Consider the following 24,987-nt stretch of genomic DNA (forward strand, 5'->3'; position numbering starts at 1 on the left):
CCTCGGGGTGGAGCTGGGAGGGAGCGGGGGCAGCTCCCCGGGCCCGTCCCCCGCCCCACCAAACAACAGAATAAAATCAAAGAAAAAGATTGTTTCTCGGGTCTTTGCAATTTGTTCTTTGTTTTGGTTTTTCACTCGTTTCTCGCTGACACCTCACCCCGCGGCCGGGGGACCCCGGCCGGGCCGCGGTACCTACAGAACCACCACCACACTCAGCGTGTTCAAAACAAACAAACAGAAAAACAACTTGTTCCATTTTTTGGGACTTTTTGCTTTGTTTTTAGCGCTACTTTTATATCTGCCGGATTCCAGCCCCGCGACGTGGTCAGCGGGGCCGGGGACTACTCATCTGCATCTCGTTTTTGGTCGAGGGAGCTCCTCGCTCCGTCCGGGGCAGGGCTGGGGCGGAGGGGAGAGGGGACGGGGCGGGGGTGGTGGAGGGGGGGAAATTTTCCTAAAGGAAAAAAAAAAAAAGTTTCAAATTGCCTGCAGCTCGGGAACAGCAACAACAAAGAAACACCAACCAGATTCTCATCCTCGTTAGGTTATTTTTGAATTTCATTGAAGTGCCCGTCGAGAATAAAGCCAATCCCAGCCTCCCTGGGCTGCCCTCTGCGAGGACGTTACATTCAGTGTTTGTCAGCAGTTTATATGGCTCAGCGGGGCCGCAGGGCTGGCAGCCCCTTTCTCTAGCAATGGCAGTGCAAATACACCTTTTGAGTTGAAATGTATTTGTGCTGTTTTTTTTTTTTTTTTTCCTCTCAAAACACAACTTCCCTTTGTTCATTCATTCCCTAGAAACAAACTTTTTTTTTTTTTAAATTAAAAATGAAAAAATAAAACCAAAGACACTCTCTTATCCCTTCCGCTCTTGCTGCTCTCTATCCCGTGGGATGCTAAAGGGAATCCAGACTCATGCTTTAACAAAAGTGCTTATTACTTGAAGCAAGTGCTTTGGACCAAGGGGCGGAGAGAAACTTCCTTTTTTCGGAGGTCGGGGCAGCGGAGGGGACGGGCGATCCGGTGCCTGCGTATTCAAAACCGAGAGATTTAAGTAGCATCGAGGGGGGAAGCCGAAAAAGTCGCTGCTTGGCGAGAGCTACACCAAACGGATGCCGGGCGCCGGACAGAACGCTAAGCGGGAATGGTCCAACTTTGGCATAAAGGTCCACGGGAAGGAAGATTTGGGGGGGCCCCCGTCCGCCGCCCCACGAGGGGCTGGAGAGGGAGCAGGCAGGGCAGCGGAAGTTTCCCTCCATCCCTCTTTACAATGCACTAGGGAAACCATCACAAATCTCGTTTAGCAAAATAATGCATTATTACCAAACACTTTGATTATTACTTAAATTGTCAAGCTGTGCTGTCAAATGTATACAATACAGCGTTAAAGGAGAACAAGACTGGTACCCGCAAGGAAACTGGCCGCACGTCCCTCTTCCCACCCCACCCCGTGTTTCCTCCCATGTGCTCCCAGACCATGGATGCGCTGCTGAAACCTCGTTTCCCTCCATCATTATTATTATTATTATTATTTTTAATAAGACACAAGGGGAGGGGAGAAAAAGATCCTCGCTAAGAGCAAAGAACGCACATATATAAAGCATGGTGCTGCAGAGAAGAAATGGAGAAGCCCTTACAGAGATCACATTGATTGTCTCATCATAGTTTTAGTCATCATGTTGAGTGGAAGGTAACACGTCGTAGCACAGAAACAAGGCCAAAAGAGAGACCAGTTTTCTTCTCTAAACAAAGAAACTGAAAACCACGATAATACTCCAAAAAGTAAGGGGGGGTGAAGGAAAAGCAGCATTCTCCGTGTGCTCTAAGGAACGCTCTCACCCTGGCTACAGGAAAAAGCCACGTTCAAGTGAAACGGTGCTGGAGTCCCGTCCCCCGCCAGCGACGCTAAAGCCACACGGCATCGAGGACCGGGGCACGAGAGGCACGGCCGCGTCCCTCCCGTGGCGGGCGCGGGACGGCCCGGCTCTGCTGGTGCCTCCGAGCTTTCCCCAGCTGACTCCGGGAGAGCTGGAGCATCGCTCAAGAGGACGGAGCCATCACGGCCCCAGGGTCTGCCCCGCTCTGAACCCATCCCCGTCCCGGGGAATCGCTGCCCGCGCCGGGGACCGGAGCCAAGGCTAGGGGTGGCTCGGCCCCTCCGTGTGCCTGAAAAAGTACTTTAGCCCTTGAAGACGACAGCTCAGGACTTTGGACCCATTTTCCTGCCCCGCGGGGAGGGCGAGGGCCAGCAGCGAGAAGAAGAGATAAAGCGATGCCTAAATTCCTCCCAGAAAGGGAAAGAGCTGCAAGAGGCAAGTGCGGACTCGACAGCAATGTAAACAAGTCTCTTTTTCCAGTTCTCCTCTGTAGAATACTGAAAAGGATCTTCAAAAAGGATCTTTTTATTCAAGTTTTGTGAGTTTATTCTGGTTCCGAACTGAGGTATTCGGTGCAGAAAGGTTAACACTTTCTTTCAAGCTAGAGGGTTGGGGGGGAGCGGGGAGGAGGAGACGCGATCGGCCGGGGACACGATCCTACGCCGGCACCAAAGGAGGGGACCCGCCGGCCCAGCGAGATGCTGCCACCGCCTCGCCGAAAGCGGGGCGGAGGGGGCTCGCGGTCCGAAAGGGAAGATCCCTCCGGAGCAGCCAGAGGAGCCCTCCCCGTCAGAAGCGCCCGGCCCCCACCACCAAGGGACCGGAGCCCTCCGGGGACCAGGCTGACCACCTCTCCTGCTCCGAGATATCGCCGAGGGCAAATTTCTCGAGTGCTTTGCTGAACAAAGTGCGGGTTGGTAACGGGACGGGGAGACCGAGCTCTGACGGCGAGCTGGTGCCGAGCAAAAGCAACGGGAGGTCCCCGACCCCGCTTCCCTCCGGGAGAAACTCCTATGTGAAACGTGAAGAAAATGTGCTTATCACCCAAAGGCCAAGACTGAAACTTCATATTTGGTTCTAAGAGTTTGGCTTTGGTAAAAGAAAGAAACAGTGCGAGGGGACCCTCCCCGCGGGCTGCCAGCAGCACCCTCGCCCGCCGGGAGCCTCCCCCGGGAACGGCCGGCTCCAACGCCTGCTCCGCGTCACAACCTAAACCCGACAAAGGCCACCCTAACAGGAGCCACCTTCATTTAGAAACTATTTAAAAAAAAAGAAGAAAAAAGACGTAATACCTTATTTTGGTTACAGAAATGCTTTTTCTCTCTGAAACGCTGGGCAGAAGAGCCGCAGCGCAAGGCTCACGCGGTCCCGTCGCAGTCTTGCCGGCAAAGAGGAGGCGAGCGGCCACCGAGGACTCGGTGGGAGAGAGGGATCCTTTTCTCCCCGCTCCCATCCTGGAGGGATCACACCGGGACCCCCCCGGGGTGGCCGCGGGCGGGAGCCTCGGCCCCAGCCCCACGCTCCCCGCTGTCGGCAAGGCTGCGGAGGGAAAGGAGGTCGGGGGAGACGATGGTTCCCGAAATGCTTGTTGCCCTGTCAGCCCGTTCTCGTTCTCTGCATCCCAGTCTTTGGCTTTGAACAGACTCGTGATATGGAGAAAGAGTATTGTTTTTTGCACATGATACGGTTACAGTAATTCAGAAGGGAAAAAAAACCCCCCACAACGGAAAAAAAACAGTGCAACATTCTCGAATGATTCAAACCTGCATTATAAATATGATTTCTAAAATTAAAAACAGAAAACCCAAAACAAAAAACAATGATCCCACATACACGCACGCTAATAAACCTGCCAAGATGCTGCATTAGAAAAATAAACACAGACTTACTTAGGGTTGTGAATAAGGACTTTGAAGTGCATTTTTTTCCTTATTAAAAGGCTAAAATTTTCAGAATTTTTTTATGGTTTTTGTTGTTTTTTTAAAGGTAAATGCTCGTTTCTTTATAAATAACTTTTTTCTTTTTTTAAAAAAAAAAAAAGCAACACTGACTCTTGCATGGAAACGGCCACGCAAAACAGAGAACGAAAATTCAAGAAAGAATCGTTTCTTAGGATCCGACACTTTGCCAAGAAAAAAAAACAACCAACCAACAGAATCCCTAAAGTGCCTGGTGTGGGGAGGGAGGCTCCAGCAGCGCATCCGCAGCCAGCCCACCGCGGGGTTGGGCAGCAGCACCCGTTTTTGCATATAAATGACAGCTGCCAAAAGGATATTTTAGTGTCGCAGGTACAGTAGATCTTGATTCAAGTGTTTGTATTGGAATCGAAGGATGAGCGTGAGAGAAAAAGTGATTGCGAGAGAGGAGCAGTTACAGTGGCACTTGGCCAGGAGCTAACACCCACCCCAGCGCTTGCGAGACCAGCCCATTCCCGAGGACTCCCACCCCCCATCCCACCAAGAGTTCAGGCTTCCCCGTCCCGGCCGGCGGAGCGAGGGCTCGGGGCAGCCCCGGGGCCGTCCCGGAGGCGAGGCAGGGCGGGAGGCTGGCACGGGGCGCTGGGAAACGCCGAACTGATTTCAACCCACCCCAAAAGCTGGGGGACAAACCCCCTTCCCATCTGCGGGCCAGCGGATGGTGGCACCTGCCTCGTCCCGGCCGGGCGAAGCCCTAAGCCCGCAGCATCCATCGCCTGCCCTGCCGTCAGAGGGGTGCGAGCACGCGCTGACGGGGAGAGGACCGAGAAGGGGCAGGGGACGGGAGCGGCACTGCCAGCTGCTCGTTAAACCAATTAACAGCTTTGGCACCGCGCTGGCAACCCAGCGAGAAGAGGAAGCTCTGAACTCTTGGCCTATCCGGCCATGCTAGAAGGCCTGCCCAGTCTTGTTCTCCTTTAAAGTGCCCTATATTTATAGAATTTCTAAATAAATATAATAAGATATTAGGTCACCCATAGTTTAAGCTACTCCGAGTAACAGCCGTCCAAGCCGATGGCATTGTGCCGGTCCTTGCTGTAGGGGCAGGTGCTGCCGTTGGGTAGGGCCCCGCAGGCGGCGGTTTTGGCTGCAATGCCGCAGTTCTTGAGGAGGTTGAAGCTGAAAGAGCTGATGGCGTCTTTAGGTGGGAAAGGCTTCATGGTGGAGAGGATAAGTGCCAGGCAGTCGGCAACGTCCTTGTTGGGGGCGCATGCCAAGGCTGGGGTATGACCTAGAACAAAGCCGGAGGTGAAGAACCGCCCCGGACGGGCGCCTTCCCCGGGGAACGCTTTGATGGGGGCAGTTTTTTCACCAGCGCATTGAGGGGCCAGGACATCTATTTGTCTTTATCTCAAAAGACCCTGCTTCTGGGCACCGGCAATCCCTGCAATTGCAGCAACCGCTTTGAAGTGTGCCAGGATCAGCAGGAGACGAATAAAAAACCTCAGAAGCCCTGGCAGCACAGCAGACGCAATGATATTTTTCACAACTTAAAGGTATTCCAGCAGAGCAAGAACTCTGCTGGGAGAAAAAGCTTCTGGCCACAACCACCAGTTTCTGCCAACTTGCAAGTGAGTCAACAGCTTATTGCTGGCTCAGGCTGGGCTGGTTTTGTGCCCGGCAGGAGAGCCAGACAGCCACCAGAAGACGCATGGGGGGCAAAAGGCGTATTTCAAACACCTGTGGGACCTGGAAATGCTTTTACAGGGGATCGCAGGGTGCCAACGTCCTCATCCGCAAGCTGTTCCTGCGATGCCATGAGCTGAGAAGGTGCTGCTCAGCTGCGGAAAGGATGCGGAAATCCTTCCGATCCCGGCTGAGCGCTTCCCCAGGCAGCCCCCATCCCCCAGGGACGTCACGCTGAACCCACCCGGAACCCACGCACCTTCTTCATCCACAGCCAGCACAGTGGCACCTCTGCTGAGCAGGGCCTGGACGACAGAGGCCAGCCCGTTCCGAGCTGCGATGTGGAGCGGCCTGGGGGGAGAGGGAAAGGCGGCGTTAACCCGGCAGCAGAACCACCCGCCTTTTACACCTTGGGCTACAACACGGGGCCCCTGCGAGCAGCTTTGAGGGCAGACACTGGACCGCTCCCGAGCTCGCACGCTCACTGCGCGCACCGAGCGGGAGCAGAGCTCCTACCACCGCCCTCTGCCAATGCATCGCCCCCACCCAGCAAAGCCCTGTTTTTCCCCGCTGGTGCCAGCTGTCCAAATACTCACATTTGCAGAGCACTGTTACTTGCATTGATAAGGCCAAGGTCTTGGGTTTCCCCCAGGATCAACAAGGCACACTTTTCATGGCCCTGGAAAGGAGACCAGACTGTTTATAGCGCACGAGCAGGAAGGCAGGGGCAGTGGAGGGGACCCGGTGCTGAGTGGGACGTGGTTCTCCAGGATACGGAAACGTTCCCTAAAGCCAACCTTCCACAACAGTTCACCACTTTGGCAGGGCCTGAGAAGACAAGCTGCTGTGCCCTCCGTCTCCTCCCCAGCATCTCCTTCTTTGCGTGGACACAGCGATCACAAGCCTCCCGCTCCCACCACGCCCCAGGAAGCACACCGAGCTCAGAGAGGGGATCCCCAGGAAAAATACAGACGGGTCCGTGCTACAACCTAGGCTGCTCAAAACTGAATCGGGAGCGTCTGTACAGGTCAAGACAGGTAAGCAGACAGGCAGAGCAAGCCCAGGGCCCTCGCCTCTGCTCTGGTGGGGCAGGAGTAGGCGGACAACCCCTCTCATTAAGGTGGCAAGGCTGAAGGTGATGGTGACTGCAATCACGGCTGTGAGCGGCCATCTCCCTACCTTGCTGCAGGCCAGGTGAAGAGCTGTGTTCTTGTTGACATCCAGCACAGTTATATTTGCTTTTGCTTGGTACAGCAGGAACTCTGAAACGAGGAGGGACAGCTGCTGTTGAGAAGCAGCAGCACAGAGCCCGGCAATGTGGGGCAGCGGCCATGTGCTGAGGGGGCAGGAGTGGGGCAGCTGTCCCAGCGCGCCTACGAGGAGAGGGACAGCCCGACTCCCACGGGACCCGGTTACGGAGGAGGCACAGGGAGGCTCGCACCCCGTACTGGGAACAGCGGCTGCCAGCCACGTACCGACGGCTGCGGTGTGCCCGTTCTCAGAAGCCATCATGAGGGGAGTCCTCCCCAGCTTGTCAGTCATGTCCACCTCGGCTTGGTGGCGCAGGAGCAGCTGTAAACCATGGATGTTGTCTGCAAAGGCAGCAGCGTGAAGGGGTGTCCTGGGAAGACAAGAGAGTGGGTAAAGAGGCGGGCACAGCACCCACCCCAGCAAGACTGCCCAGGCCTACAGACACGTCTGGGGACGTCAGAGTCCCTCTGTGCCACGGGCAGTCACGTGGAAATCACTGCGGGAGTCACAGCCACCACCCAGCAGCACCAGGGAGCGGGTGACAAGAGAGGGACGAATCTGCGCTCACCTTCCTTTGGCATCTCTGCTATTAACAATCTTGGCACCTAATGCTTCCACCAGCATTTCAGCAGTGCCGTCCTGGTTGTTAATTCTGCAGTGGGGACGAGAAGGAAAGTTAGAACAAGACTAAGCAGCGTTAGCATGTCTGCAGTGGGAGTGAGCAGCACGTTCCCGGGGCTCGGATGCAAACAGCAGCCGGTCTGGAGCTGTTTAGGGTAAAACACCCCTTTACCCTTCTTGGTATTACTGAAGGAAACACGGTACCATGCCAGACAACAGCCTTGCCCATCCTTTGCTGCTACGGGTCCCAAGGACGCACCAGGCCCACCCCAGGCAGCACGTGGCAATGCCTCCACCTTCCTCATCCCTCCACAGCTGCCCAGGACAGCACACCCCTTCCTCTGCCGGCTGCAGAGCCAAGGAATCGCTGTCAGCCCCAAACCCCTCTCTGCACGCAGTGGGACCCCAGGGATCATGCTCAAACTGCCCCAGACACCTCTGAGGAAGAAGGCTTGGGACAACGTGGAGCCCTTCTCCCACCAAAGCCCATCTCCAGAGCCTCATGGGAAGCCTGGAGATTTCCCGAGATGCTCCGTGACCAAAGAGCAGAGATGAGCCATCCAAGAGGGTGGGCAAGGGCTGAACCACAAGCCCTTGGCAGCTCCATTAGCTCCATCGAGCTGAAAGCCTGCTGGCGTGGGAGCCTGGTACATGACAGCCCTGGCTGTGCTGCGCACAGCCAACGAGGCAGCTGCTTTACAGCTCCCTGAGGACCTCCAGCAGTCCAGCAACCGCCTCCCTGCCACGAGGGAGCGGGGATGAGCAGGTGGACACCCAGGACACCCACCCTGGGGAGCTGCTGCCGCCCAGGACAGAGACCTTGGCAAGAAGGGCAGGGTTTGGAGCTCCTCCACTCAGACCACGTATCCCCTCTCCCACATCACCTGGCTGGGAGGAACCCAGGGCAGGTCCCAGGTGCCACTTACACTGCACAGTGCAATGGAGTAAAGGGGTTTCCTTCTAGGTACGCAAACGGATTGTGTTCAAGTAACAATTCAAGACAATCTTCATGCCCTGTGAGGAGAGAGGGAAATACATCAGTACCCAGCCTGTGGTTCCCCAACCGTAGCAGAGCAAGAAGGGACTTGAAGGCCCCTCTGGCTCTCCCCACGTCCAAAGAGCCGGAGGGCCCAGAGGCTGCACAGGACCAGCGGCACCAAAGTGCCCAAACAAACCCGGTCCCCGGCACAGAGGCAGCGGTTTTGTTTCCTTCCTGGCAGCAAAGCTGCTGCACTTCAGGAGGTTTCTAATTCCACACTGTCTCCTGAAGGACTTCACAGCCACATTGCTAGCTTCCCTTTGAAACGCTGAGACATCCCTTCCTGTTGCCGTATCAGTCCCACCACTCCCTGCAGCCAGGGTGACGGCCAAGTAATCCTATAAATCCAGCAGTCCTGGAGGAAGCAGCCTCAGCTGTTCTGTAATAGCTGTTTTCACATTTCATTCCTTTTTTAAGGAGCTTGGCAGGGGGAGAAAAACTCCCTGCCTCCCTCCCAGATTTGTGCCGTCCTTTCCACCAGGCTGAACTCACTGCTGGGCTGACGGCTCCCAGAGCAGCGGGGGACAGAGGGATAACCTGGCTCTCCCTGGCTCCCTCCTCCCCATCAATAGCCAGAGCAGAGCAGAGGTGAGCAGGGGCCCAGCCCAGGTCCTTACCACTGTATGAAGCCCAGTGCATCGGTGAGTAACCACTGTAGTCCACCACAGAGTCCAGAGGGTCAGTAGAGAGGGCTGCCTGCAGCAGGGTCCTCAGGATTTCTAAGTGCCCGCACGCCGACGCAAAGTGGATCGGGGTCCGGCCTTTGAAATCCCGACACAGAACGAAGGCATCGTGGTCCAGCAGGGCAGCCAGGCAGTCCTCACAGCCCGTCACAGCCTGTGGCCAGGAAAGAGGACCAGGAGGGTCAGACCTCACGCTTCAATCATTTAACAACAGAACTACCCGCTTCTTCCACAGCCGCCTCCTCAAATGCTGCATCTCAGGAAGGGAAAATGGGCTCTTTCACTGAGGACTCTTGCAAGAAAAGAAACCACCTGCTTGTTCTCCAGGCAGCCTCCGCTCAGGAGGACGAGCAGAAGCTGCAGGGCTCGGGGCCCGCCCCGGTCCCAGGGAGGCACTCACCCCTCGGTGCAGCGCGGTCCTTCCCCTCTTGTCCGCCGCATCGGCTGTGGATCCCTTCTCCAGCAGGAGGTGGACACAGTCGACGTGGCCATTCATGATCGCCAGCATCAGTGGGGTTCTGCAGGGGGAGAGGCAGCAGGGAGGAGAGTGGGCTTGGAAATCAGCTGGGCTCAAGCATTGCCCTCTCTCCCCTGTCCCAGCCACCCTGCAAGAGGCCCGACCCTGCGCCACGCAGATCCCAAGAGAAACATGCAAACTCACTGGCCGTGGATGTCCATGACGTCGGTGATGTCTGCCCGCTCCCCGCTGTCTATCAGGAGGTGCAGGGAATCGGTGTTCCCGTTGGCAGCTGGAGACAACGCACGAGGAAAGGAGCAGTCACGCACACGTACAGATGGGTCCCCTCCTTCCAGCCACCGCCGCAAACCAAAGGAAGGGGCTCGTGCCCAGCAGCCAGGCACACGTGGCTGAGCAAATTCGTTCTGTGGTTGCTAGGCTGCAGGACTGATTAGCACGTGCACAGGCTGAGCTGAAGACACGTGTGAGCAGAAGCTGCTGGTGTCTTCTCTCCCACCCGCTGCTGAGCCACTTGGACTCTCAGCTTCTGCTGGCACATCACAGCAGGCTGCACTGGCCCCATCCTGCCCCTAAGCGTTATCTTAAACCACTGCCCCTTCCCGCTCCCTGAAGAGCAGCCGGGTGAACGGGCATCCTTGGCAGCGGTGGCACCGATGGCTGGAAGGGCTCCGGACACGCTCCCTCGCCACCCCCAGCCCCGTCTGCCCTCCGTTACCTGCAGCGTGGAGAGGGGTCCACTTCCTCTTCCTCTCCTTCACCAGAGCGGACGCACCGTGGCTGGTGAGCACCTCCACACACTCCGTGGAGCCTCTCTCCGTGGCGAGGTACAGCGCCGTCCGCCCCTTGTGGTCCCGCACGTCGAGGTTCACGAGGGTTTCGGCAAGTGTCTTTAGGGCTTCACAGTGACCATTATAGGCCTGAGGACAAAGCAAACCACATTAAAGCGGTGCCTGGAAAGGCTGCACCCAGAAGTTCTGCCCCCAGGACAATTCCTGCTCCCTGGGTCCCTCCAGCCTGATGAGCTCCTGCCCGGCCATCGCCTCTCGTTTGCACCCCGGTCCCACGCAAAGCCCTCGCCCACTCCTGCCCCTGCCCACACTCAGACAAGGGAGGTGGCTCCAAACAGCAGCAACCAGAAAGCCCTGGAGAGGGCAAGGAGTTTAACATACAAATCAAAGGGACTTTGACCGATGGCCCATGGGGAAAGCCGCTCCCCAGCCGCCAGCACCTTTCCTCTTTTGCCCCGCTCAGCACCGACAGCTGCGGGGACCCAGCCCGCGCTGCCCAGGAGCGGGCACCTCCCCAGGACTCAGCGTGAACCCGCACGGAGCCAAGTGCGCTCCGCAACCCTGGGGCTGGGCCAGCCGTACTTACAGCTAAGTGCAAAGGGCTGACTGGAATGGTGCTTTCCACATCCTCCAGGCAGTTAAAAGACATTTCCAGGAGCTGCAACAGCAACAACACAAAACCATAACGGATCCTGGACTCACGGAGGCTTCGACAGACACCCTGTCCCCACCAGCAGGCTGCAGAGGGGTTAGACAACCTGCTCATCTGCTTCAGAATGATCTGAATTTCAGGAAGGGACCTTCCTTAACCTGGCTTTGGGCCCTGCATAGACAGTCACACCAAGTCCCTGCTATCCAGAAGCCTCCCTGCTACTCACATGATTTCCTATACCCACACGGCTGCAAGCTTACCCTGTAAGAATGCAGGCGCTTCAGACAGTTACAAGGCATTTTCTGTACTGCAAGAGCTCTTCCTTGGCACAGGTCTCCAGGCTTTCTTTTAAAAGCCCAACCTTGCTCTATGGCCAGGGATTTAAGCCCTATGTCATCCACACGTCACCCTGTGCTGGGTAACAAAGCTCCTTTCCCTCAGGCATCTCACTCGGGCCCAGGTCTTTCCTCCGTGGTATTCCCAGCACGACAGCTCCCCAGGAGTCCCCATGCTTTTTAATCAAACCCATCTCCCTTCCTCCTGGGCAAACCCTGACACCGTAGTGCCTACAACACACACAGTCCTTTAGCCACACCTGCACACCATAGCGCTGGACACGTTCCTTCCCCGCCTCTCTGGCAGCACAGAGGGTTTTCTCTGGCTCACTCACCAGTTCGAGGTTCTGCCTGTTGCCGTACGCAGCTGCATAGTGGACAGCGGTATATCCCTGCTTGTCCCGGAGGGATGGGTCAGCACCATTATCCAGCAAGAACTCTAAACAACTGCAATGAGCAAGAGAAAGGGGAGATGAAGAAAAAGGGGAGATTGGAGAGGCAGAGCTTTGCAGGGACCCTCCCTGCTTTGCGCCCATAGCAGATGCTGTACTAATCCCCTCAAGACACGGAGCGCACGCAAAGCCCGCTGGAAGAGAGGACCAGGAAGCGATGGCCAGGTTTGCCTCGAGAATCAAATCGGCAGATGTTTCCTCCAAGGCATCACCGCTCACTTCAGCGTAAGCAGAAGCAAGGTATTTCTAGCGACTGCATGCAGGGGTCCGGGGAAGGGGTAAACAACAAACAACTGCCAGATGGGGCTGCGGTGTGGACTCACAAGAATGCCTCCTTCAGCCTGGACTCCTTCAGTGGCTCCTCATCAGTGTCATGGCTGTTTCCTGAATGAGTCTCTGCTCTGAAAGGTCAGAGACCTGCATCAGTTTGCTGATTACCCCCTCCTACCCACGCTCCTCAAAGCACTCCCCTCTTCACAAACCACCGAGCGCCAGCTGCAGGGAGGCGGCCAGGGAACAGCAGAGCATCACCGCCCAGCAGCGCGCCGTCGCCTCCAGCCCCAGCAGCGAGGAGCGCGCGCCCGCGAGACACTCACCTCCTGTACGTGTCCGAAGCAGCAGCATAGTGTAAGGGGGTACAGCCTTTACAGTCAGCCTCGTTAATACTGGCTCCTGCTGTGACCAGTGTCACCGTACACTGATAGCTGCCGTTGGCAGCTGCGTAGTGCAGTGGAGTCCTGGGAAGGCGGAAAGGAGAAGGGGGCTTAGCAGCACTGCCTGTCACAGATGGAGAAACTCGCCTGGAAGCGAGGCAGGACCCAGGGAGCCAGCCACCCCGCTGCTGCTGAGCTGCACCCTGCTCTGGCTCAAGGGTTTGGGTCAGCAGCTCCTTCTGAAGAGCCAGAGCTGGACCTCTTGGGGTGAGAGGGGGTGAAGGAAGCAGCTTTAGACACCAAATGCAGCAAAGGTCTTAGGAACGTCCCAACCCAAACCCAGGCTCAGTGCGCTACAGCTGTTTTAGGGCTGGAGGAATCACCCTTGCTCCCTTGCAAGGCCCACAGCACACTTACCTTCCAAATTTATCTCTCCTCCTCAAGTCAGCACCGCTGCTCAACAGCAAATTAAGACATTCAACGTTCCTACAGGAGGTAGGGAGATGAGTTAGACACAGATCAGAAGGGACCACAGCAAGAACGCAAACTCCTCCTAGTTGCAGACAAGACAGCTACGCTTCTCACCCGCACAGCCTGGACGTGCCAAAGCTCAATTCAGTTTCTCATCTTTGGGCAGCATAAGAGCCGCAGCCATGGCTGGATGCTGCGTACACAAAGCTCTTCCCTGCTCTCCAGTGAAATAACCCTTCATGCTTCCTGCCTTACCAGCGCTATCCTGCACTGCGTGGAGCTCTCAAACAACCAGGCAATTATAGAAAGACATTAGCCATGGCATCAGTGCAGCTGATGCACTTGATTTTATGCTACAGAAAAGGTCTAGGATTTCTGGCTTCTGCGTCACTGCACTGTTCCCACCGCTCAGGCAGGGTAACAGTGCTGCGATGCCGAAGGACGGCTCCGTGACTGGCTCTCAAGCATCGTACAGACATAACAGAAACAAGTTCCTCGACGGGACTCTACACCTCTGCCATATTGCTGCAGCCACGTTCGCTCTCAATGCACCGCGCGAAATCAAACTCCCTGGCAAACAATATGAGGCATTTACACAGCCAGCTAAATCCCTGCTGCTTTTCAGGCATCAGCTTGTGAGCCCTTCACAAACCCCCAGCCAAGGAAGCATTTTAGCCCCATTTTAAAGAAGGGTAAACAGCCACGGAGGGGAACGACTGGATGAGTCACAGCGTCAGTGGCAGAACAGGGCCAAAAGGTTTCCATTTTCATTCCTGCTCTAAACACAGCTCTCTCCGTTCTCTCTCAGAGCTGGAACAGCACCCAGGGGTCCGACTCCCAGTCCTGACCGAAGCACTGCGCTGGGCTGCCCTCTCACGGGCGGAGAGGAGGGTTACGGTTTGGGCTGGGGACAGGCAGTGACCTTCCTGCACGCAACGCAGGACCAGCGCCCCGTGCACAGCTCACCCTCCAGAAGCAGCAGCGTGGAGGCAAGTCCTCCCGAGGTTGTCAGGCGTGTTGATATCGAAGCCTGCAGACAGCACGTGCTCATTGCTCAGCGAGGAGACGATACTGTACAACTGACCTGGGGCAGGAGGGGCAGGGAGTTAGGGGGAAGCTCGAGGGTCCCCCGACTGCCCCCGCCGCAGGAGGGGCGGCCGAGCCACTCACCTGAGGAAAGTAGCTTACGACAACAGTCTGAAAATCCAAAGAGAACAGCTAAGTGCAGAGGGAACATGTCGTGGATCCCACGCCTGCCAGGAGACGAGAAGCGAGTCAGGATGGATCATTCCTGCATCCTCCAGCCCAGGGCAGGGAAAGGGAGGAAGAGTCCTTCCTTACCTTGCAGTGTCAGCACCATTCGTCATCAAAGTACTAATTAGCAGCTCGTGGCCATATCTAGCAGCAACGTGGAGGGGGGTATTGCCGTATTTGTCAGCACAGTCAATCTCACTGCCTAGAAAGGAAAAGCCAAGCGCTTTGCCAGCGGGTCTCTGCGTTCTAGTTCCCAGCAGCCCAGGCTGTTCCGACAGCCGCGTCCCCATTTCAGGGACACAGCTAATAACTCGAGTCCGTTCAGCATCGTGCAGAAGGAGAACTGTAAACCGCTCTCTGAGCTGAGAGCCCACTTGTATCCTGCAAACCCGGGACATTAGATCTCTCCCCCTTGCCCCAGGACAGGATGCGTTCAGCCCCGGAGGTCTCTGGCTGAACCCCTGGGGTGTCTGCCAAGCCTGCAGCCCTCTTAAAAGAATATTGTCTTTCAGGCTGGATGTGGCAGTGGGAATGCTCTTCGGCCACAGCAGCTCTGCCCTGGCTGGAATTTCGGTCCCCTGCTCTGCACTTCGCTGCCCTTGAGGGCACGCACGCTCCCTGCCACCCCCGAGCAGCACATTGGCAACAGCCCCAAGAGCACAGAGTGAACGTGAGTGATAACTGTAGAGCTCTTAAACCCTCTGAGCAAACACGCAGGGAGGTCCCGGAGGCAGGTGCTGAGAAGCAGAAGAAAAGTCTGGGGTAACCCAGGGCCGAAGGAAGAAGCCACTCACCATTCTGAATGAGGATCTGCGAACGCGTGAACCGTCCGTGAATGGCAGCCATGTGCAAAGGGCTCTTCCCTTCCTTACTCTGCAGAGAGCAGAAGCGACGTCGCATCAGGCTTCTCACCACGCTCCCCGAGCTCTTCCCTCGGGCAGCGGGTCCCCGCTCCCCTCATCCCCAAGCTCAACCCCTCAGTGCCAGACCTGAAAGTTGACATCGGCCCCGTTGTTCACGAGGAGCTCTAGGCACAGGGCCCCATTGGTGGAGACGGCAGCAAAGTGCAGAGGGGTGAAGCCCTTCTCGTTAGGCTGATTGACGTTGGCGCCGTAATTGACCAGCTCGTTGGCCACGGCATCTTGGCCCATGTAACAGGCAATGTGAAGTGCAGTGTTACCGAAGGAATTTGGTTCATCAATCTGCGGGAGCGACAAACGCCAGAGGATTTGGGAATTCAGGAAGAAAAAAAGGCAGCTGAGAACCAGCCAGGGCTCCTGCCACCACCCAGCACCCTCTCCTACTCCTGTCTCCAGACTGGCCTGCACCCAAGCCCACCCTGCTCGCAGTGGCGGGGGTCTTACCTCGACTCCCAGCCTCAGCAGGTGACGCACGACTTCGATCTGGCCGCTGGCTGCCGCAGTGTGCAGCAGGGTGTAGCCCTTCTTGTCCTTACACATCACATCAGCTCCCCGGGCCACCAGCAGCTTCAGAACTTCCAAATGCCCTGTCCGGGAGACAGCGGTAAGAGCCAGGGGACCCCGGAAAATGGAGACCCGGGCACAGCGGCCTCTGGGGAGCCCCGCCACCCTGGAAGGTGAATCCATAGGCAGCAAGCAACGTGGGAGAGGAAAACGGACCACTGCCCCTGGGGAAAACCTACCTAGGAAAGCTGCCCAGTGGATGGGCTGGCGGTCCTTCTTGTCACAAGTACTCAGGCTGGCCCCTTTGTTCAACAGCAGGTTCACCATCTAGATGGGGAGAAGCGGTGAGAGAGGCAAGGCTGCCATTCCTCCCCGCTTGTGCGGGCAGAGGTGCCTTCGCCACCTGCGAAGCCCGGACCCAGGAAGGGGGACACGTGCGGGACCCCCTGCGCCCAAACCCGCCTCGCCTACCTCGAGGTGGCCGCTGTGCACGGCGTGGTGCAGCGCCGTGCGGCCCGTGCGGTCCGCGACGTTGACAGTGCTCAGCAGGGGGATGATGGCCTCCACGCACTTGGTGGCCCGGTTGGCAGCGGCGACGTGCAGAGGCGTTTGCCAATACTTGTCGCGGGCATTGACGTCTGCCGAGTGCTTCAGGAGGAGGTGAAGTGCTTTCTAGCAGGAGCAGAGGAAAGCAGAGCTCTAACCCAACCTGCTGCAGCCCACAGAAGCCCTCCAGCCAGGCAGGGGAAGCTGCAGCTTGGTCCACCTCATGCTCTCAGCACACACAGGGCTGCCCAGATCCACACCAGCCTACAGCCCCGAGAGCCAGAGCTGCCCTTGCGGGGCTGAGCTGAAACTGCCCCGCACGCTCACAAGTACGGCTTCTCCCCTCTGTCAAAGGAAAGGACTTGTTCGTTTTCGTGTCCCCCATGACATTTTGAAGCCCACGCATGGCTGCGTTTCAGCATGTTATCACAGAGAAAGGGTGAGAGAGGCAAAGACAGCGTGAGAGAGACTTCAAGAATGAGCAGGGAGAAGGAATCTTCCCTACACAAATCCTCCAGCCCTCACCTGGGCTGCTCCAGCACCTTCCAGGCTGGAGTTCAGTGTGTGGGACCTGAATGAGCCGGGCTCATCCCACCCGAGAGCAGCTGTGAAACGCGGCTGCACGGGGGTACCGGCACAGGAGAAATACCTCCGAGCCACGTGATTTAACTGTAAGTGAGTGTTCATCCGTGACTCACAAGGTGCGAAGCGCCCGGGGGATGACAAATGTGACCCACTGACCTATATTTGATAATTATTTCCCCCTTTTGCTGGTAGAGGCTGTTTGCTGCAACCCCACATTTTCCTTGTTACGGTTTACAGGCTGCCCCACTTCCACGCAGCATCGGGGCAGCGCTTCCAACAATCCCAGCCCCACGGCTCACTGCTCTGCTCTTTTCTCCCAGGGCTAGCCGATACCACTGGCGGCTGGGAGAAGCACATGAAACGGCCAGGCCATACAGAAACCCAGCAATCCTAGAGAGCAGGCTCCAGGCAGGAACAGCCGTGAAGCACACCGGCATTTCGGGAAGGCTCCTCTCAGGAGCCGGGCACGCAGGGCACTGGCAGAGCCCCGTGCCAAGCACCCTGGGGAAGAACAGAACGAGGGAGGTGACTCTCCAGCACAGCTGAGCTGCGGCAGAGAAGCAAACGAGCGTGCTCAAATTCACAGAACAGCAGCCCTTCAGACCTGACAGCAAAACAGTCTCGGCTTGCTGAGCTCCTGTATTTTAGCGACCCACAGTAACCGTCCACACACGTTCACAGCAAATGCCTTCAGTAGAGGTTTATGCTAATGTGTTTCATCCCGCGTCTGCTGCCGATTAAGAGAATTCGTGCAACCAGTCGATGTGTGGTAACCTGCCCTGCATGTCAGAGTCAGGGCTCCTGATCCCCTGGCTCCAACCAACATGACCACAGAGTTTCTTGCTCTCCAGCAACTCAAAACAGGACAAAGTTAAGTGGGATGAAGTTAAGCCCACAAAAGCTAAACATCAGGAAATCTTTCCAACGAGATCCATTGGAATCAGCTCCCAGAGAAAGGGTGAGAGCCCCATCAGCCCGCAAAGAAATGTAAAGCTGGATTAGACAAAGCCCTGGGGAAAGGTGGGGAGGAGGATGTTGTGGGGAAAACCCACGTGCTAACTCCTGAAGGATGGAGGGAAGGGAACCAAGGAGATTTTTTTCCAGCTCTCATTTTCAGCCTCTGAATTATGCGTTCGTCCCCTCTCCGCTCTAACGAGAACACCTATCTCAGCCAAAACCAGGCAAGATGGAAAAGAGAAGGAGAAGCACGGTCCCCCCCACCATCAGTGCCCTCCATGCAAGGAGCAGACAGAGCCGGAGGGAACCTACCTCGTTACGAGAAGCCGCAGCACGGTGTAACGGAGTGAGCCAAACAGTGTCCTTCGCGTTAACATTAGCACCTGAGGAAGAACAAAAGAAGGGGTCAGAGCACAGAGAGGTGACCGGCTGCCCCCGCTCCAGAGTCCCAGGGCGGGTCTGCAGCCACCTCTGAGGAACCCGCCGGGCAAGGGTGCCAGTTCTGCTGCAAGACAGGACCTTGCACTGAGCTTTAGGTGAGGACAGACTCTGCGACCCGCAAGAGGAACGAGCTACACCCCTTGGGAGGCCGTGCCGGTGCACTGCAAAGGACACAGCAAGGCAGAGACTGAGGAGACTACACCTCCCAGAGTGCCAGCTTCCCCACTGCGCCAAAAAAACACAACAGAGACCCAGCGAGCAGTTCTGCTCCTTAGCTTAAAACAAGGCCACTTGAGTCAAGAAACCAGAGCATTTCATGTTGTGAGCTATGGCTGCTGTGAGCTGCATCTCCATATTAGAAAGGAAAGTTGACAGCTTACTGCCATCCCAGCTCCAGATCTGTGCTAGGCACTCAGGTCCCACTACACCTGAAGCCCCTGCCTTTCTTTGCTGCTGAGAACTCAACACACAGGCATAAAAAAATCAACACAGGGCACGTAAGAGCATCCCATGCTCTGCAGACGGAGCTGAACATCCCCAATCCTGTTTAACAAGCCCTCAGCAAAGGATTTCCCCAAGTCTCTCCTTGTCAGGGTCACGTAGGATCATGCCAGCCTCGGGGTTCCCCCACATCACCAGCAAGCAGCTGCGAAGCCCACGGTGCCCCGAGGCGCTGCGCTGGTGAACGGCAGACGAGGAGACTCCCCTGTCTGCACCGCACGGGCACAGGACCCAAGCACAGGGCTGAGTGTCTGGAGGGAAATGAAGGGCAGCTAGTTACACAAGCCAAAACTGAGCAAAATCCCCTGATTTTTAGCTGATCCCTCTCCGTAAGCAAGTACATCTCTGCTCCCCTGAGCATCCTGCCGTTCAAGGCGTCTCCGAGGCGTGCATCCCCACTGCACCCTCCTCCGGTACCTCCTTCTAACATCTTGCACACAACCCCCTCCTGGCTTGGTTTCCATCTCTGCTATTTCAGTTCCAAGACACTTCTCTGTCTGAACAAACCTCTTAGAATTATGGCAACGTTTCCTAATCTTCCCCTGGCTGCAGCCCCACTGGCTTAAGCTCGAGCACACGGTTGCTTGGAGGGTGACCAAAAACTATTGCTCTGCACCCCAAAGGCCAGAGATCAGAAAGACGCCTTAAAGGCAGCGCCAGCACTCGAGCCAAGTGCTCTGAGCCTTGGCCCTTACCTGACAGTATTAGGAGCTCGAGGATTGCAACATCTCCTACGTAGGCAGCAGCATGCAGCGGCGTTCGTCTTTCTTGGTCCTGAGCAGGGATGTAAGAAACACAAACCGTCTGTGAGCTTTGAGGGCAGGGAGATCTCTCACAGCACCATCCCTCCTTCACTCCAGCCTGCCCCAACACCCCCATAAGCGCGTGCAGCATCTGGGGACATGGGACAGGGAGAAAACCGCTTAAACCCAGCAGCCTCCCGCGGCTCTGCGGGAGCACGCAGCCCTTCCGGAGCTCCACGGGTGCCGGGGTGTAGCTGGTGGCCAGAGCAGAGGGTACCTAGGCCACAACCCCAGCACGAGACGGGGAGGCCGTGAGAGCCCCGGCCACACATTTCATCCCCCCACTGATTCCCCGGAGACTGACCCGGCCTGGCTCCGGTGCTACTGGACTTAATGAACGTCTGCAAAGCACTCTGCGATCCGAGATGAAAGCCTGGCCGCGCTCTGACAGTGCACAGGCCGTCCCATTCTGCACACTTTTATCCTCTCGGCCAACAATAAAGAACACTCAGAATTACAGACAGCTCTGAAAGCAGACTCAGACCTGCCGGCTGCTGAAGGGCAGGAAGGTGCAGAAGCCCCTCTCTGATCTTAGATTGGATTAGCTGAAGAAAAAATACCTTCCACTTCTATTTACTCAGGGCCGGGCCCTGGGTAACCTCTGCCTCCAGGCATTTGGTTCAAGCTTTGCCCGGTGAACATGCCACGTACTAAAGCCAGGAAGCAAACAAGTAGAAAGCCAAACGAGCACAACTCGTTTCAAGCCCCAGATTTTGTGTTTGGGGGGGAAAACAACGTAATTGCTTTTCATTAGGTTAAAAACTGTTCGGAAAATGGTGGTGGTTTCATTTTTTTGGTAACAACTTGTGCTGGCACAACCAGGCAGGAGGATGTGAAAGTGAAACCCAGCTGGCAGGTCACTGAACAAGCAACAACATTTCTAAACCTGCACACAAAAAGGAAATTAAGTGTTAACAATTGTGGTTTTATTCCTTCAGCAGCTGCGCGAGAGCTCAGCAAAACAATCTCAGCCCTCTCTCCCGACAAGAGGACGAAGAGCTGCCGGGTCCCCAACCGAATCAGTCATGGAAAAAAATCCCCGCGCTATCTCTGTGTAATAAGCTAAGATACGATCGAAGCGTTAGTCCTGCTGGCACACGGGCACCAGCGCGGGGCCGCCCTCACCTTCCCGGGACACCGGCCAGCGTCCACAGCGCCCGCCCTTGACCTCAGGGTTTAACACCATGAGGATGGGGTGTGCACCGGCACCGGCCCTGGCTCCGCAGGCTGGGCCGGGCGAACACCCTGACCAAGCGCTCAGCGAAACCAACCGGAGTGTGCCAAAAAGCCGGCAGCTGCCTGCAGCACGGCTGGGAGCGGCACAGACCGGAGCCCCACAGCTCAGAGGAGAGCAAGACGGTGAACCAGAACAGGCTGCTCTCGCCTAGAGCTCACAACTTAGCCCGGCTTTTGGGCTGAGAGCACGGTGATTGCTGACCCGGCGCCAGTCCAACTGTGCCACCATGTCAGGCGGACCTGGGCCGGTGCAGTCAGGGCCGCCCGACGCGCCAGGCTGCGTCGCAGCAGGCTGCCGTTCCTTATCTGCACATCTGCCGCTGATTTGTTAGTGGGAAGCTCGTAAACCAGATCAAGGGAAGGCACGCTGACAAGTCAGACGGGAACGCTCACAGGCAGGTTTCACCCCTTCCCTTGCTGGAGCCTGGTCTCCACGCTCCACGTGAGGACAAACCATGCTCGTCACCACCAGACTGGGGCTACCAAGGGCTGCTCCCCCAGGAGCCAGCCTGGCCACTCGCGGGACCCGGAGGGACGAGTCTGAACGGCAGCCGCGTCTTCCGGCCTCCCCGCCTGCTCTGGAATGAGCGTCAAAACCACCCTCTGCCATCGGGCTTAAGACGAGTGCAGTGGAAACCCCTCCTAACACTTGTGAGGTGAACTCGGCTTTGCTGAGCAGCTCAAATCCCCCTTCCGCCCCGGGGAACGACCTCATCACAAAGCAGACCTGCTGCGTTCACACCAAACTATTTTGGGTCGCCGTCCCAAAGGAGAAAAAGGTAAACTGGCAAGGCAGCAAAGCCGAGCCTCCGTGAAACGTCCTCCCACACACCCCACAGCCTCTCAGCGATGCTGTGCATGGCCGAGAGCTTTAGGAGGCTCTTGCCGTCTCCTGGGGAGGGGCAGGAGTCCTGGTCTTCCACGCGCCCCATTTTACAGATGGCAAGATCGAGGCAACGGGACAAAGCTGAGCAGCAAATGGTGGCCGAGCTGGGAGCAGAATCCAGAAATCCAGAATCCAGAAACCCCAGCTCTGACCATCCTTGCCAAGAAGAGCCCCCCCTTGATGGCACCCACATGTCACCCGCTGAGCCTCTGCCCTCCCCTCTGCTAAAGAGCCACATTGCGGGGAAGGAAACGGGAGAGAGCTGGGTGAAGGAAGCGAAGCGAGCACGGCCGGGCAGCACTCACCAATACATTAATGTTCTCCTTCTGATTCAGCAATGACCGCACCTCCTCTATATCGCGGTTGAAGATGGCTTGGACCAGAGGAGGCTACAAAGAAAAAGAGAAGCAAGTCGTGAAGGTGGCACCACGTGGAGGACGCGAAAGGGAGGAGAACCGGCAGCGTCACGGCGTGTCGGAGACTCACAACACCCTGATTTAGCCAGGACCCCCTCCACAAACAAGCTCCCCGCGCCTGCTGCTGCCAGAGCCGGGCCCACCGGCAGCACCCGACAGCTTACTCGCATCTGTGGCTCAGCCAGCACCAGGGACCAATTTTCAAGCCAGCAAAGGTACTTTTCTTGGTTGTTTGTTGGTGAACAGACCAAGGAATCATTGGAAAAGCCTCCCCGCTTCCCAGATCCAAGGAGCAGCGTGGATCACGGGCCCGGCAGCCCACCTGCGGAGCCTCCAGCAGCGTGCCCATGGCACGGCTTAGCTCTCCGCGCGCAGCGCCCGAGCACGGGAAGGCAGGTCCAGCTCCCGCTATCCAAAGCTTTAGCCACAGCCAGAAAATCCTCCCTCCGAGCTGGTTGAAGTCTCCTGGTATGAGACAGATCTTTGCAGACAGTGAATCAGGTTTCCCAAGGCACAACTAGGTGATGCCTCATGCTCTCCTGCAGAAGGCTGTGTACTTACTGCTGCTCTCCCATCTTTTGAGAAACACCTACGACGCTATGCCGGCTCCGATGGCGCAAAGAGCCTGGCAAAGCCCAGCCTGGCAAAGCCCAGCCTGGCAAAGCCCAGCCTGGCAAAGCCCAGCCTGGAGCTCCTCCTGTTTCCTGCTGCCCACATCTCAAAGAAGTTACCTAGCAGACCTCGGTAAAAACCAGGAGCAGAGCCCTAGCCCAGGTCTCCGAGCCAGCCGGTGCCGTGGGCCGCAGAACCGACGGCCTGAGCTGCCAGAGCCGTTCGTGCGGCGGGGCAGGTCGGTGGGTTAGCTGCTGCCCAACCCTCGGGCATCGCCCGAGAACCCTGCACCCCATTTCTTGTTTCACAGGCCTAGAAATGCCATTTTCATGCAGCAGGTTCTTTGGGGCAGAGGCTGCAGTGCTCTTGGTCCGTTCAGCTCTTGGCACCCCACGATTGCTGCCAAACCCAACGCTTCCCTGCTCCGGCCGTCAGAGCCTCTGCCGCTTTTCTCACGGCAAGTCCAGGGTGCTGCGAGCCCGAGCGAGCCGCGGCAGCCCCGGCACACCCCCTCCAGCTCTGCCCGCGTGCCTAAGGCTGGATCTAACGGTCAAAACGGGTGAGCCCCACTTATCTTGACCTCTCAGAGGAACAACAGAGCTTCGTTTTCAAGGCAATCCCTTCTCGTCCCTACTGCCCAACCAACCTCACGCTCATCTGCTCACCCCACCATCAAAGTAAAAGCAGTTAAACACGGGGAACACATCCCGGGTCAGAGGGAACGCGTGAGTCATTCCCCGGGAATGCAGCAGACTCAGCATCACTCGTTAGACATTAAAAAAAAAAAAGGTTTTTTTAAAAAAAAAAAAAGGGGGAAAGAATCGCAGACGATAATTATGCCCTGAGCAGTCTTCAGTGGCGCGCGGTTTGCAGCAGTGCTGGGTCTGACACACCCACCCACCATTCACAGGGAAAGCTAAATGTTTTGGTTACCAAAAAAAAAAAAGTTCTATTTAAATCACAGATCAATCCCTCATCCTCACCCCTCCCCTCCTTCATCCACCCTCCCAGGCTTTAAACACTCGCTATATTAATGATACCGCAGGAGCGGGGGACGAGAGGCAGGCGTAAATATTTGGTTTCGAGGGGCCAGCGAGCCCCGATCTCCAAAATCGAGGTGGCTAAAGGCGGTTTATGTAAAACGCGCGGGGAAGAGGGGATGTCCGAGCCCAGGCGACACCGGGGGTCACTGCTCTGGTGATGGGGCACGGACATCCAGCCCAAGGAAGCAGGGCCATGAGCGGCAGCGTCCGTGCGGCAGGAGGAGCTCCCGGCCGGGGGAAGGCAACGGGGCTGCTCAGGGATGGGGGGTCCCAGGCGAGACCCCGTGACGGGCAGGCCGGGAGTGGGGTGAGGGCCACGTGCCGGCGGCACCAGGGTGGGGGCTGCCTTGAAACCTGGCATGGGAGACACCCTGCACCCCATGGGCATCCCCAGAACTGCGCTGGGGACACCCTGCACCCCAGGAGTGTCCCCAAAACCCGACAGGGATGTGCTGCACCCCAGGAGCGTCCCCAAAACTGCACTGGGGACACCCTGCACCCCGGGACTGTCCCCAAAACCCAATGGGGACACCCTGCACCATAGGAGCGTCCCCAAAACCCGAGGGGGACACCCTGCACCCCAGAGGTGCCCCCAGAGCCCAGCGGGGACACGACGGGGGCGGCAGCGGGAGGCGCAGCGACCCCGGGTCCCGTCCCGGGGGTCCCACCCCCGCCGGGCAGGGGGGTCCCGGGGCGAGCACTCCCCCTCGGGGTCCGCGCTCCCTGGGCTGGGGTTCCCGTCCCGGGGCCCTGCCCTTACCGGGCCGGGGGTCCCGTCCCCGCTGGGCCCGGCTGCCGTGCCCGGGTCCCGGCGGCCGCGGAAAAAGCGGAGCGGAGCGCGGCGGGCGGCGAGCCCGGCGCCGGGCCGGGGCTGCGGCGGGGCGGCGCGGGAGGCCCGGCGGGCCCGAGCGGCAGGTGGGAGCGGGCCGGGCGGCCCCGCGCGGCGGCGGGCCGGGGGCCGCGGGCCGCGGCCTGGGGCGGCGGCCGGGCCGGGCCGGGCCGGGCCGGGCCCGGTGGCGGGCGGGCGGCGGCGCGCACTAGGCCGCGCATCCCCGGGCTGGCGTGGCGGCGCGGCCGGGCGCGGCGCGGGGGCGGCGGGCGGGCGCGGCGGCGGTACCTGGTCCGTGATGCTGAGAATCCCCATCTCGGGGCCGCCCTCAGCGCCCAGCTCCCGGCATCGGGCTCCGGCCGCGGCGGCTCCGCTCGGGCGGCTGGCGGGGCGGGGAGCGGCTGGGCCCGCCCACCGCCCGGGGAGCGGCCGCCGCCGCCGGGCCGCAGCGCCGCCGCCGGCCGCCATCGCCGGGGCCCGCGGAGGCGCGGGGGGGGGGGGGGGCCGGGCCCCCCTGCGGGGTCTGCGGGAGGGCGGCTCCGGGCCCCTCGT

The 24,987-nt window shown here is 57.9% G+C and overlaps 1 protein-coding gene across 1 annotated transcript; it reads right to left on the reverse strand.

The window, feature by feature from the left end:
• Positions 1 to 537: 537 nt before the first annotated feature.
• On the reverse strand, positions 538 to 24,842 carry ANKRD52 (ankyrin repeat domain 52). The gene is made up of 28 exons (XM_075525426.1): positions 24,724 to 24,842; positions 21,841 to 21,924; positions 19,306 to 19,384; positions 17,981 to 18,051; positions 16,052 to 16,252; positions 15,820 to 15,907; positions 15,521 to 15,663; positions 15,146 to 15,358; positions 14,951 to 15,029; positions 14,244 to 14,358; positions 14,073 to 14,155; positions 13,869 to 13,986; positions 12,849 to 12,917; positions 12,375 to 12,515; positions 12,102 to 12,179; positions 11,662 to 11,773; positions 10,926 to 10,997; positions 10,267 to 10,468; positions 9,735 to 9,822; positions 9,474 to 9,591; positions 9,008 to 9,227; positions 8,278 to 8,365; positions 7,299 to 7,382; positions 6,955 to 7,100; positions 6,659 to 6,741; positions 6,076 to 6,158; positions 5,739 to 5,830; positions 538 to 5,084 (listed from the first exon to the last, which is right to left on the reverse strand). The coding sequence occupies exons 1-28, from the start codon at positions 24,748 to 24,750 to the stop codon at positions 4,840 to 4,842; spliced, it is 3,222 nt and encodes a 1,073-aa protein (XP_075381541.1). The 5' UTR covers positions 24,751 to 24,842; the 3' UTR covers positions 538 to 4,839.
• Positions 24,843 to 24,987: the final 145 nt, after the last annotated feature.

The sequence above is a fragment of the Mycteria americana genome, chromosome 26, assembly GCF_035582795.1.
Source record: "Mycteria americana isolate JAX WOST 10 ecotype Jacksonville Zoo and Gardens chromosome 26, USCA_MyAme_1.0, whole genome shotgun sequence".
NCBI lineage: Eukaryota > Metazoa > Chordata > Aves > Ciconiiformes > Ciconiidae > Mycteria > Mycteria americana.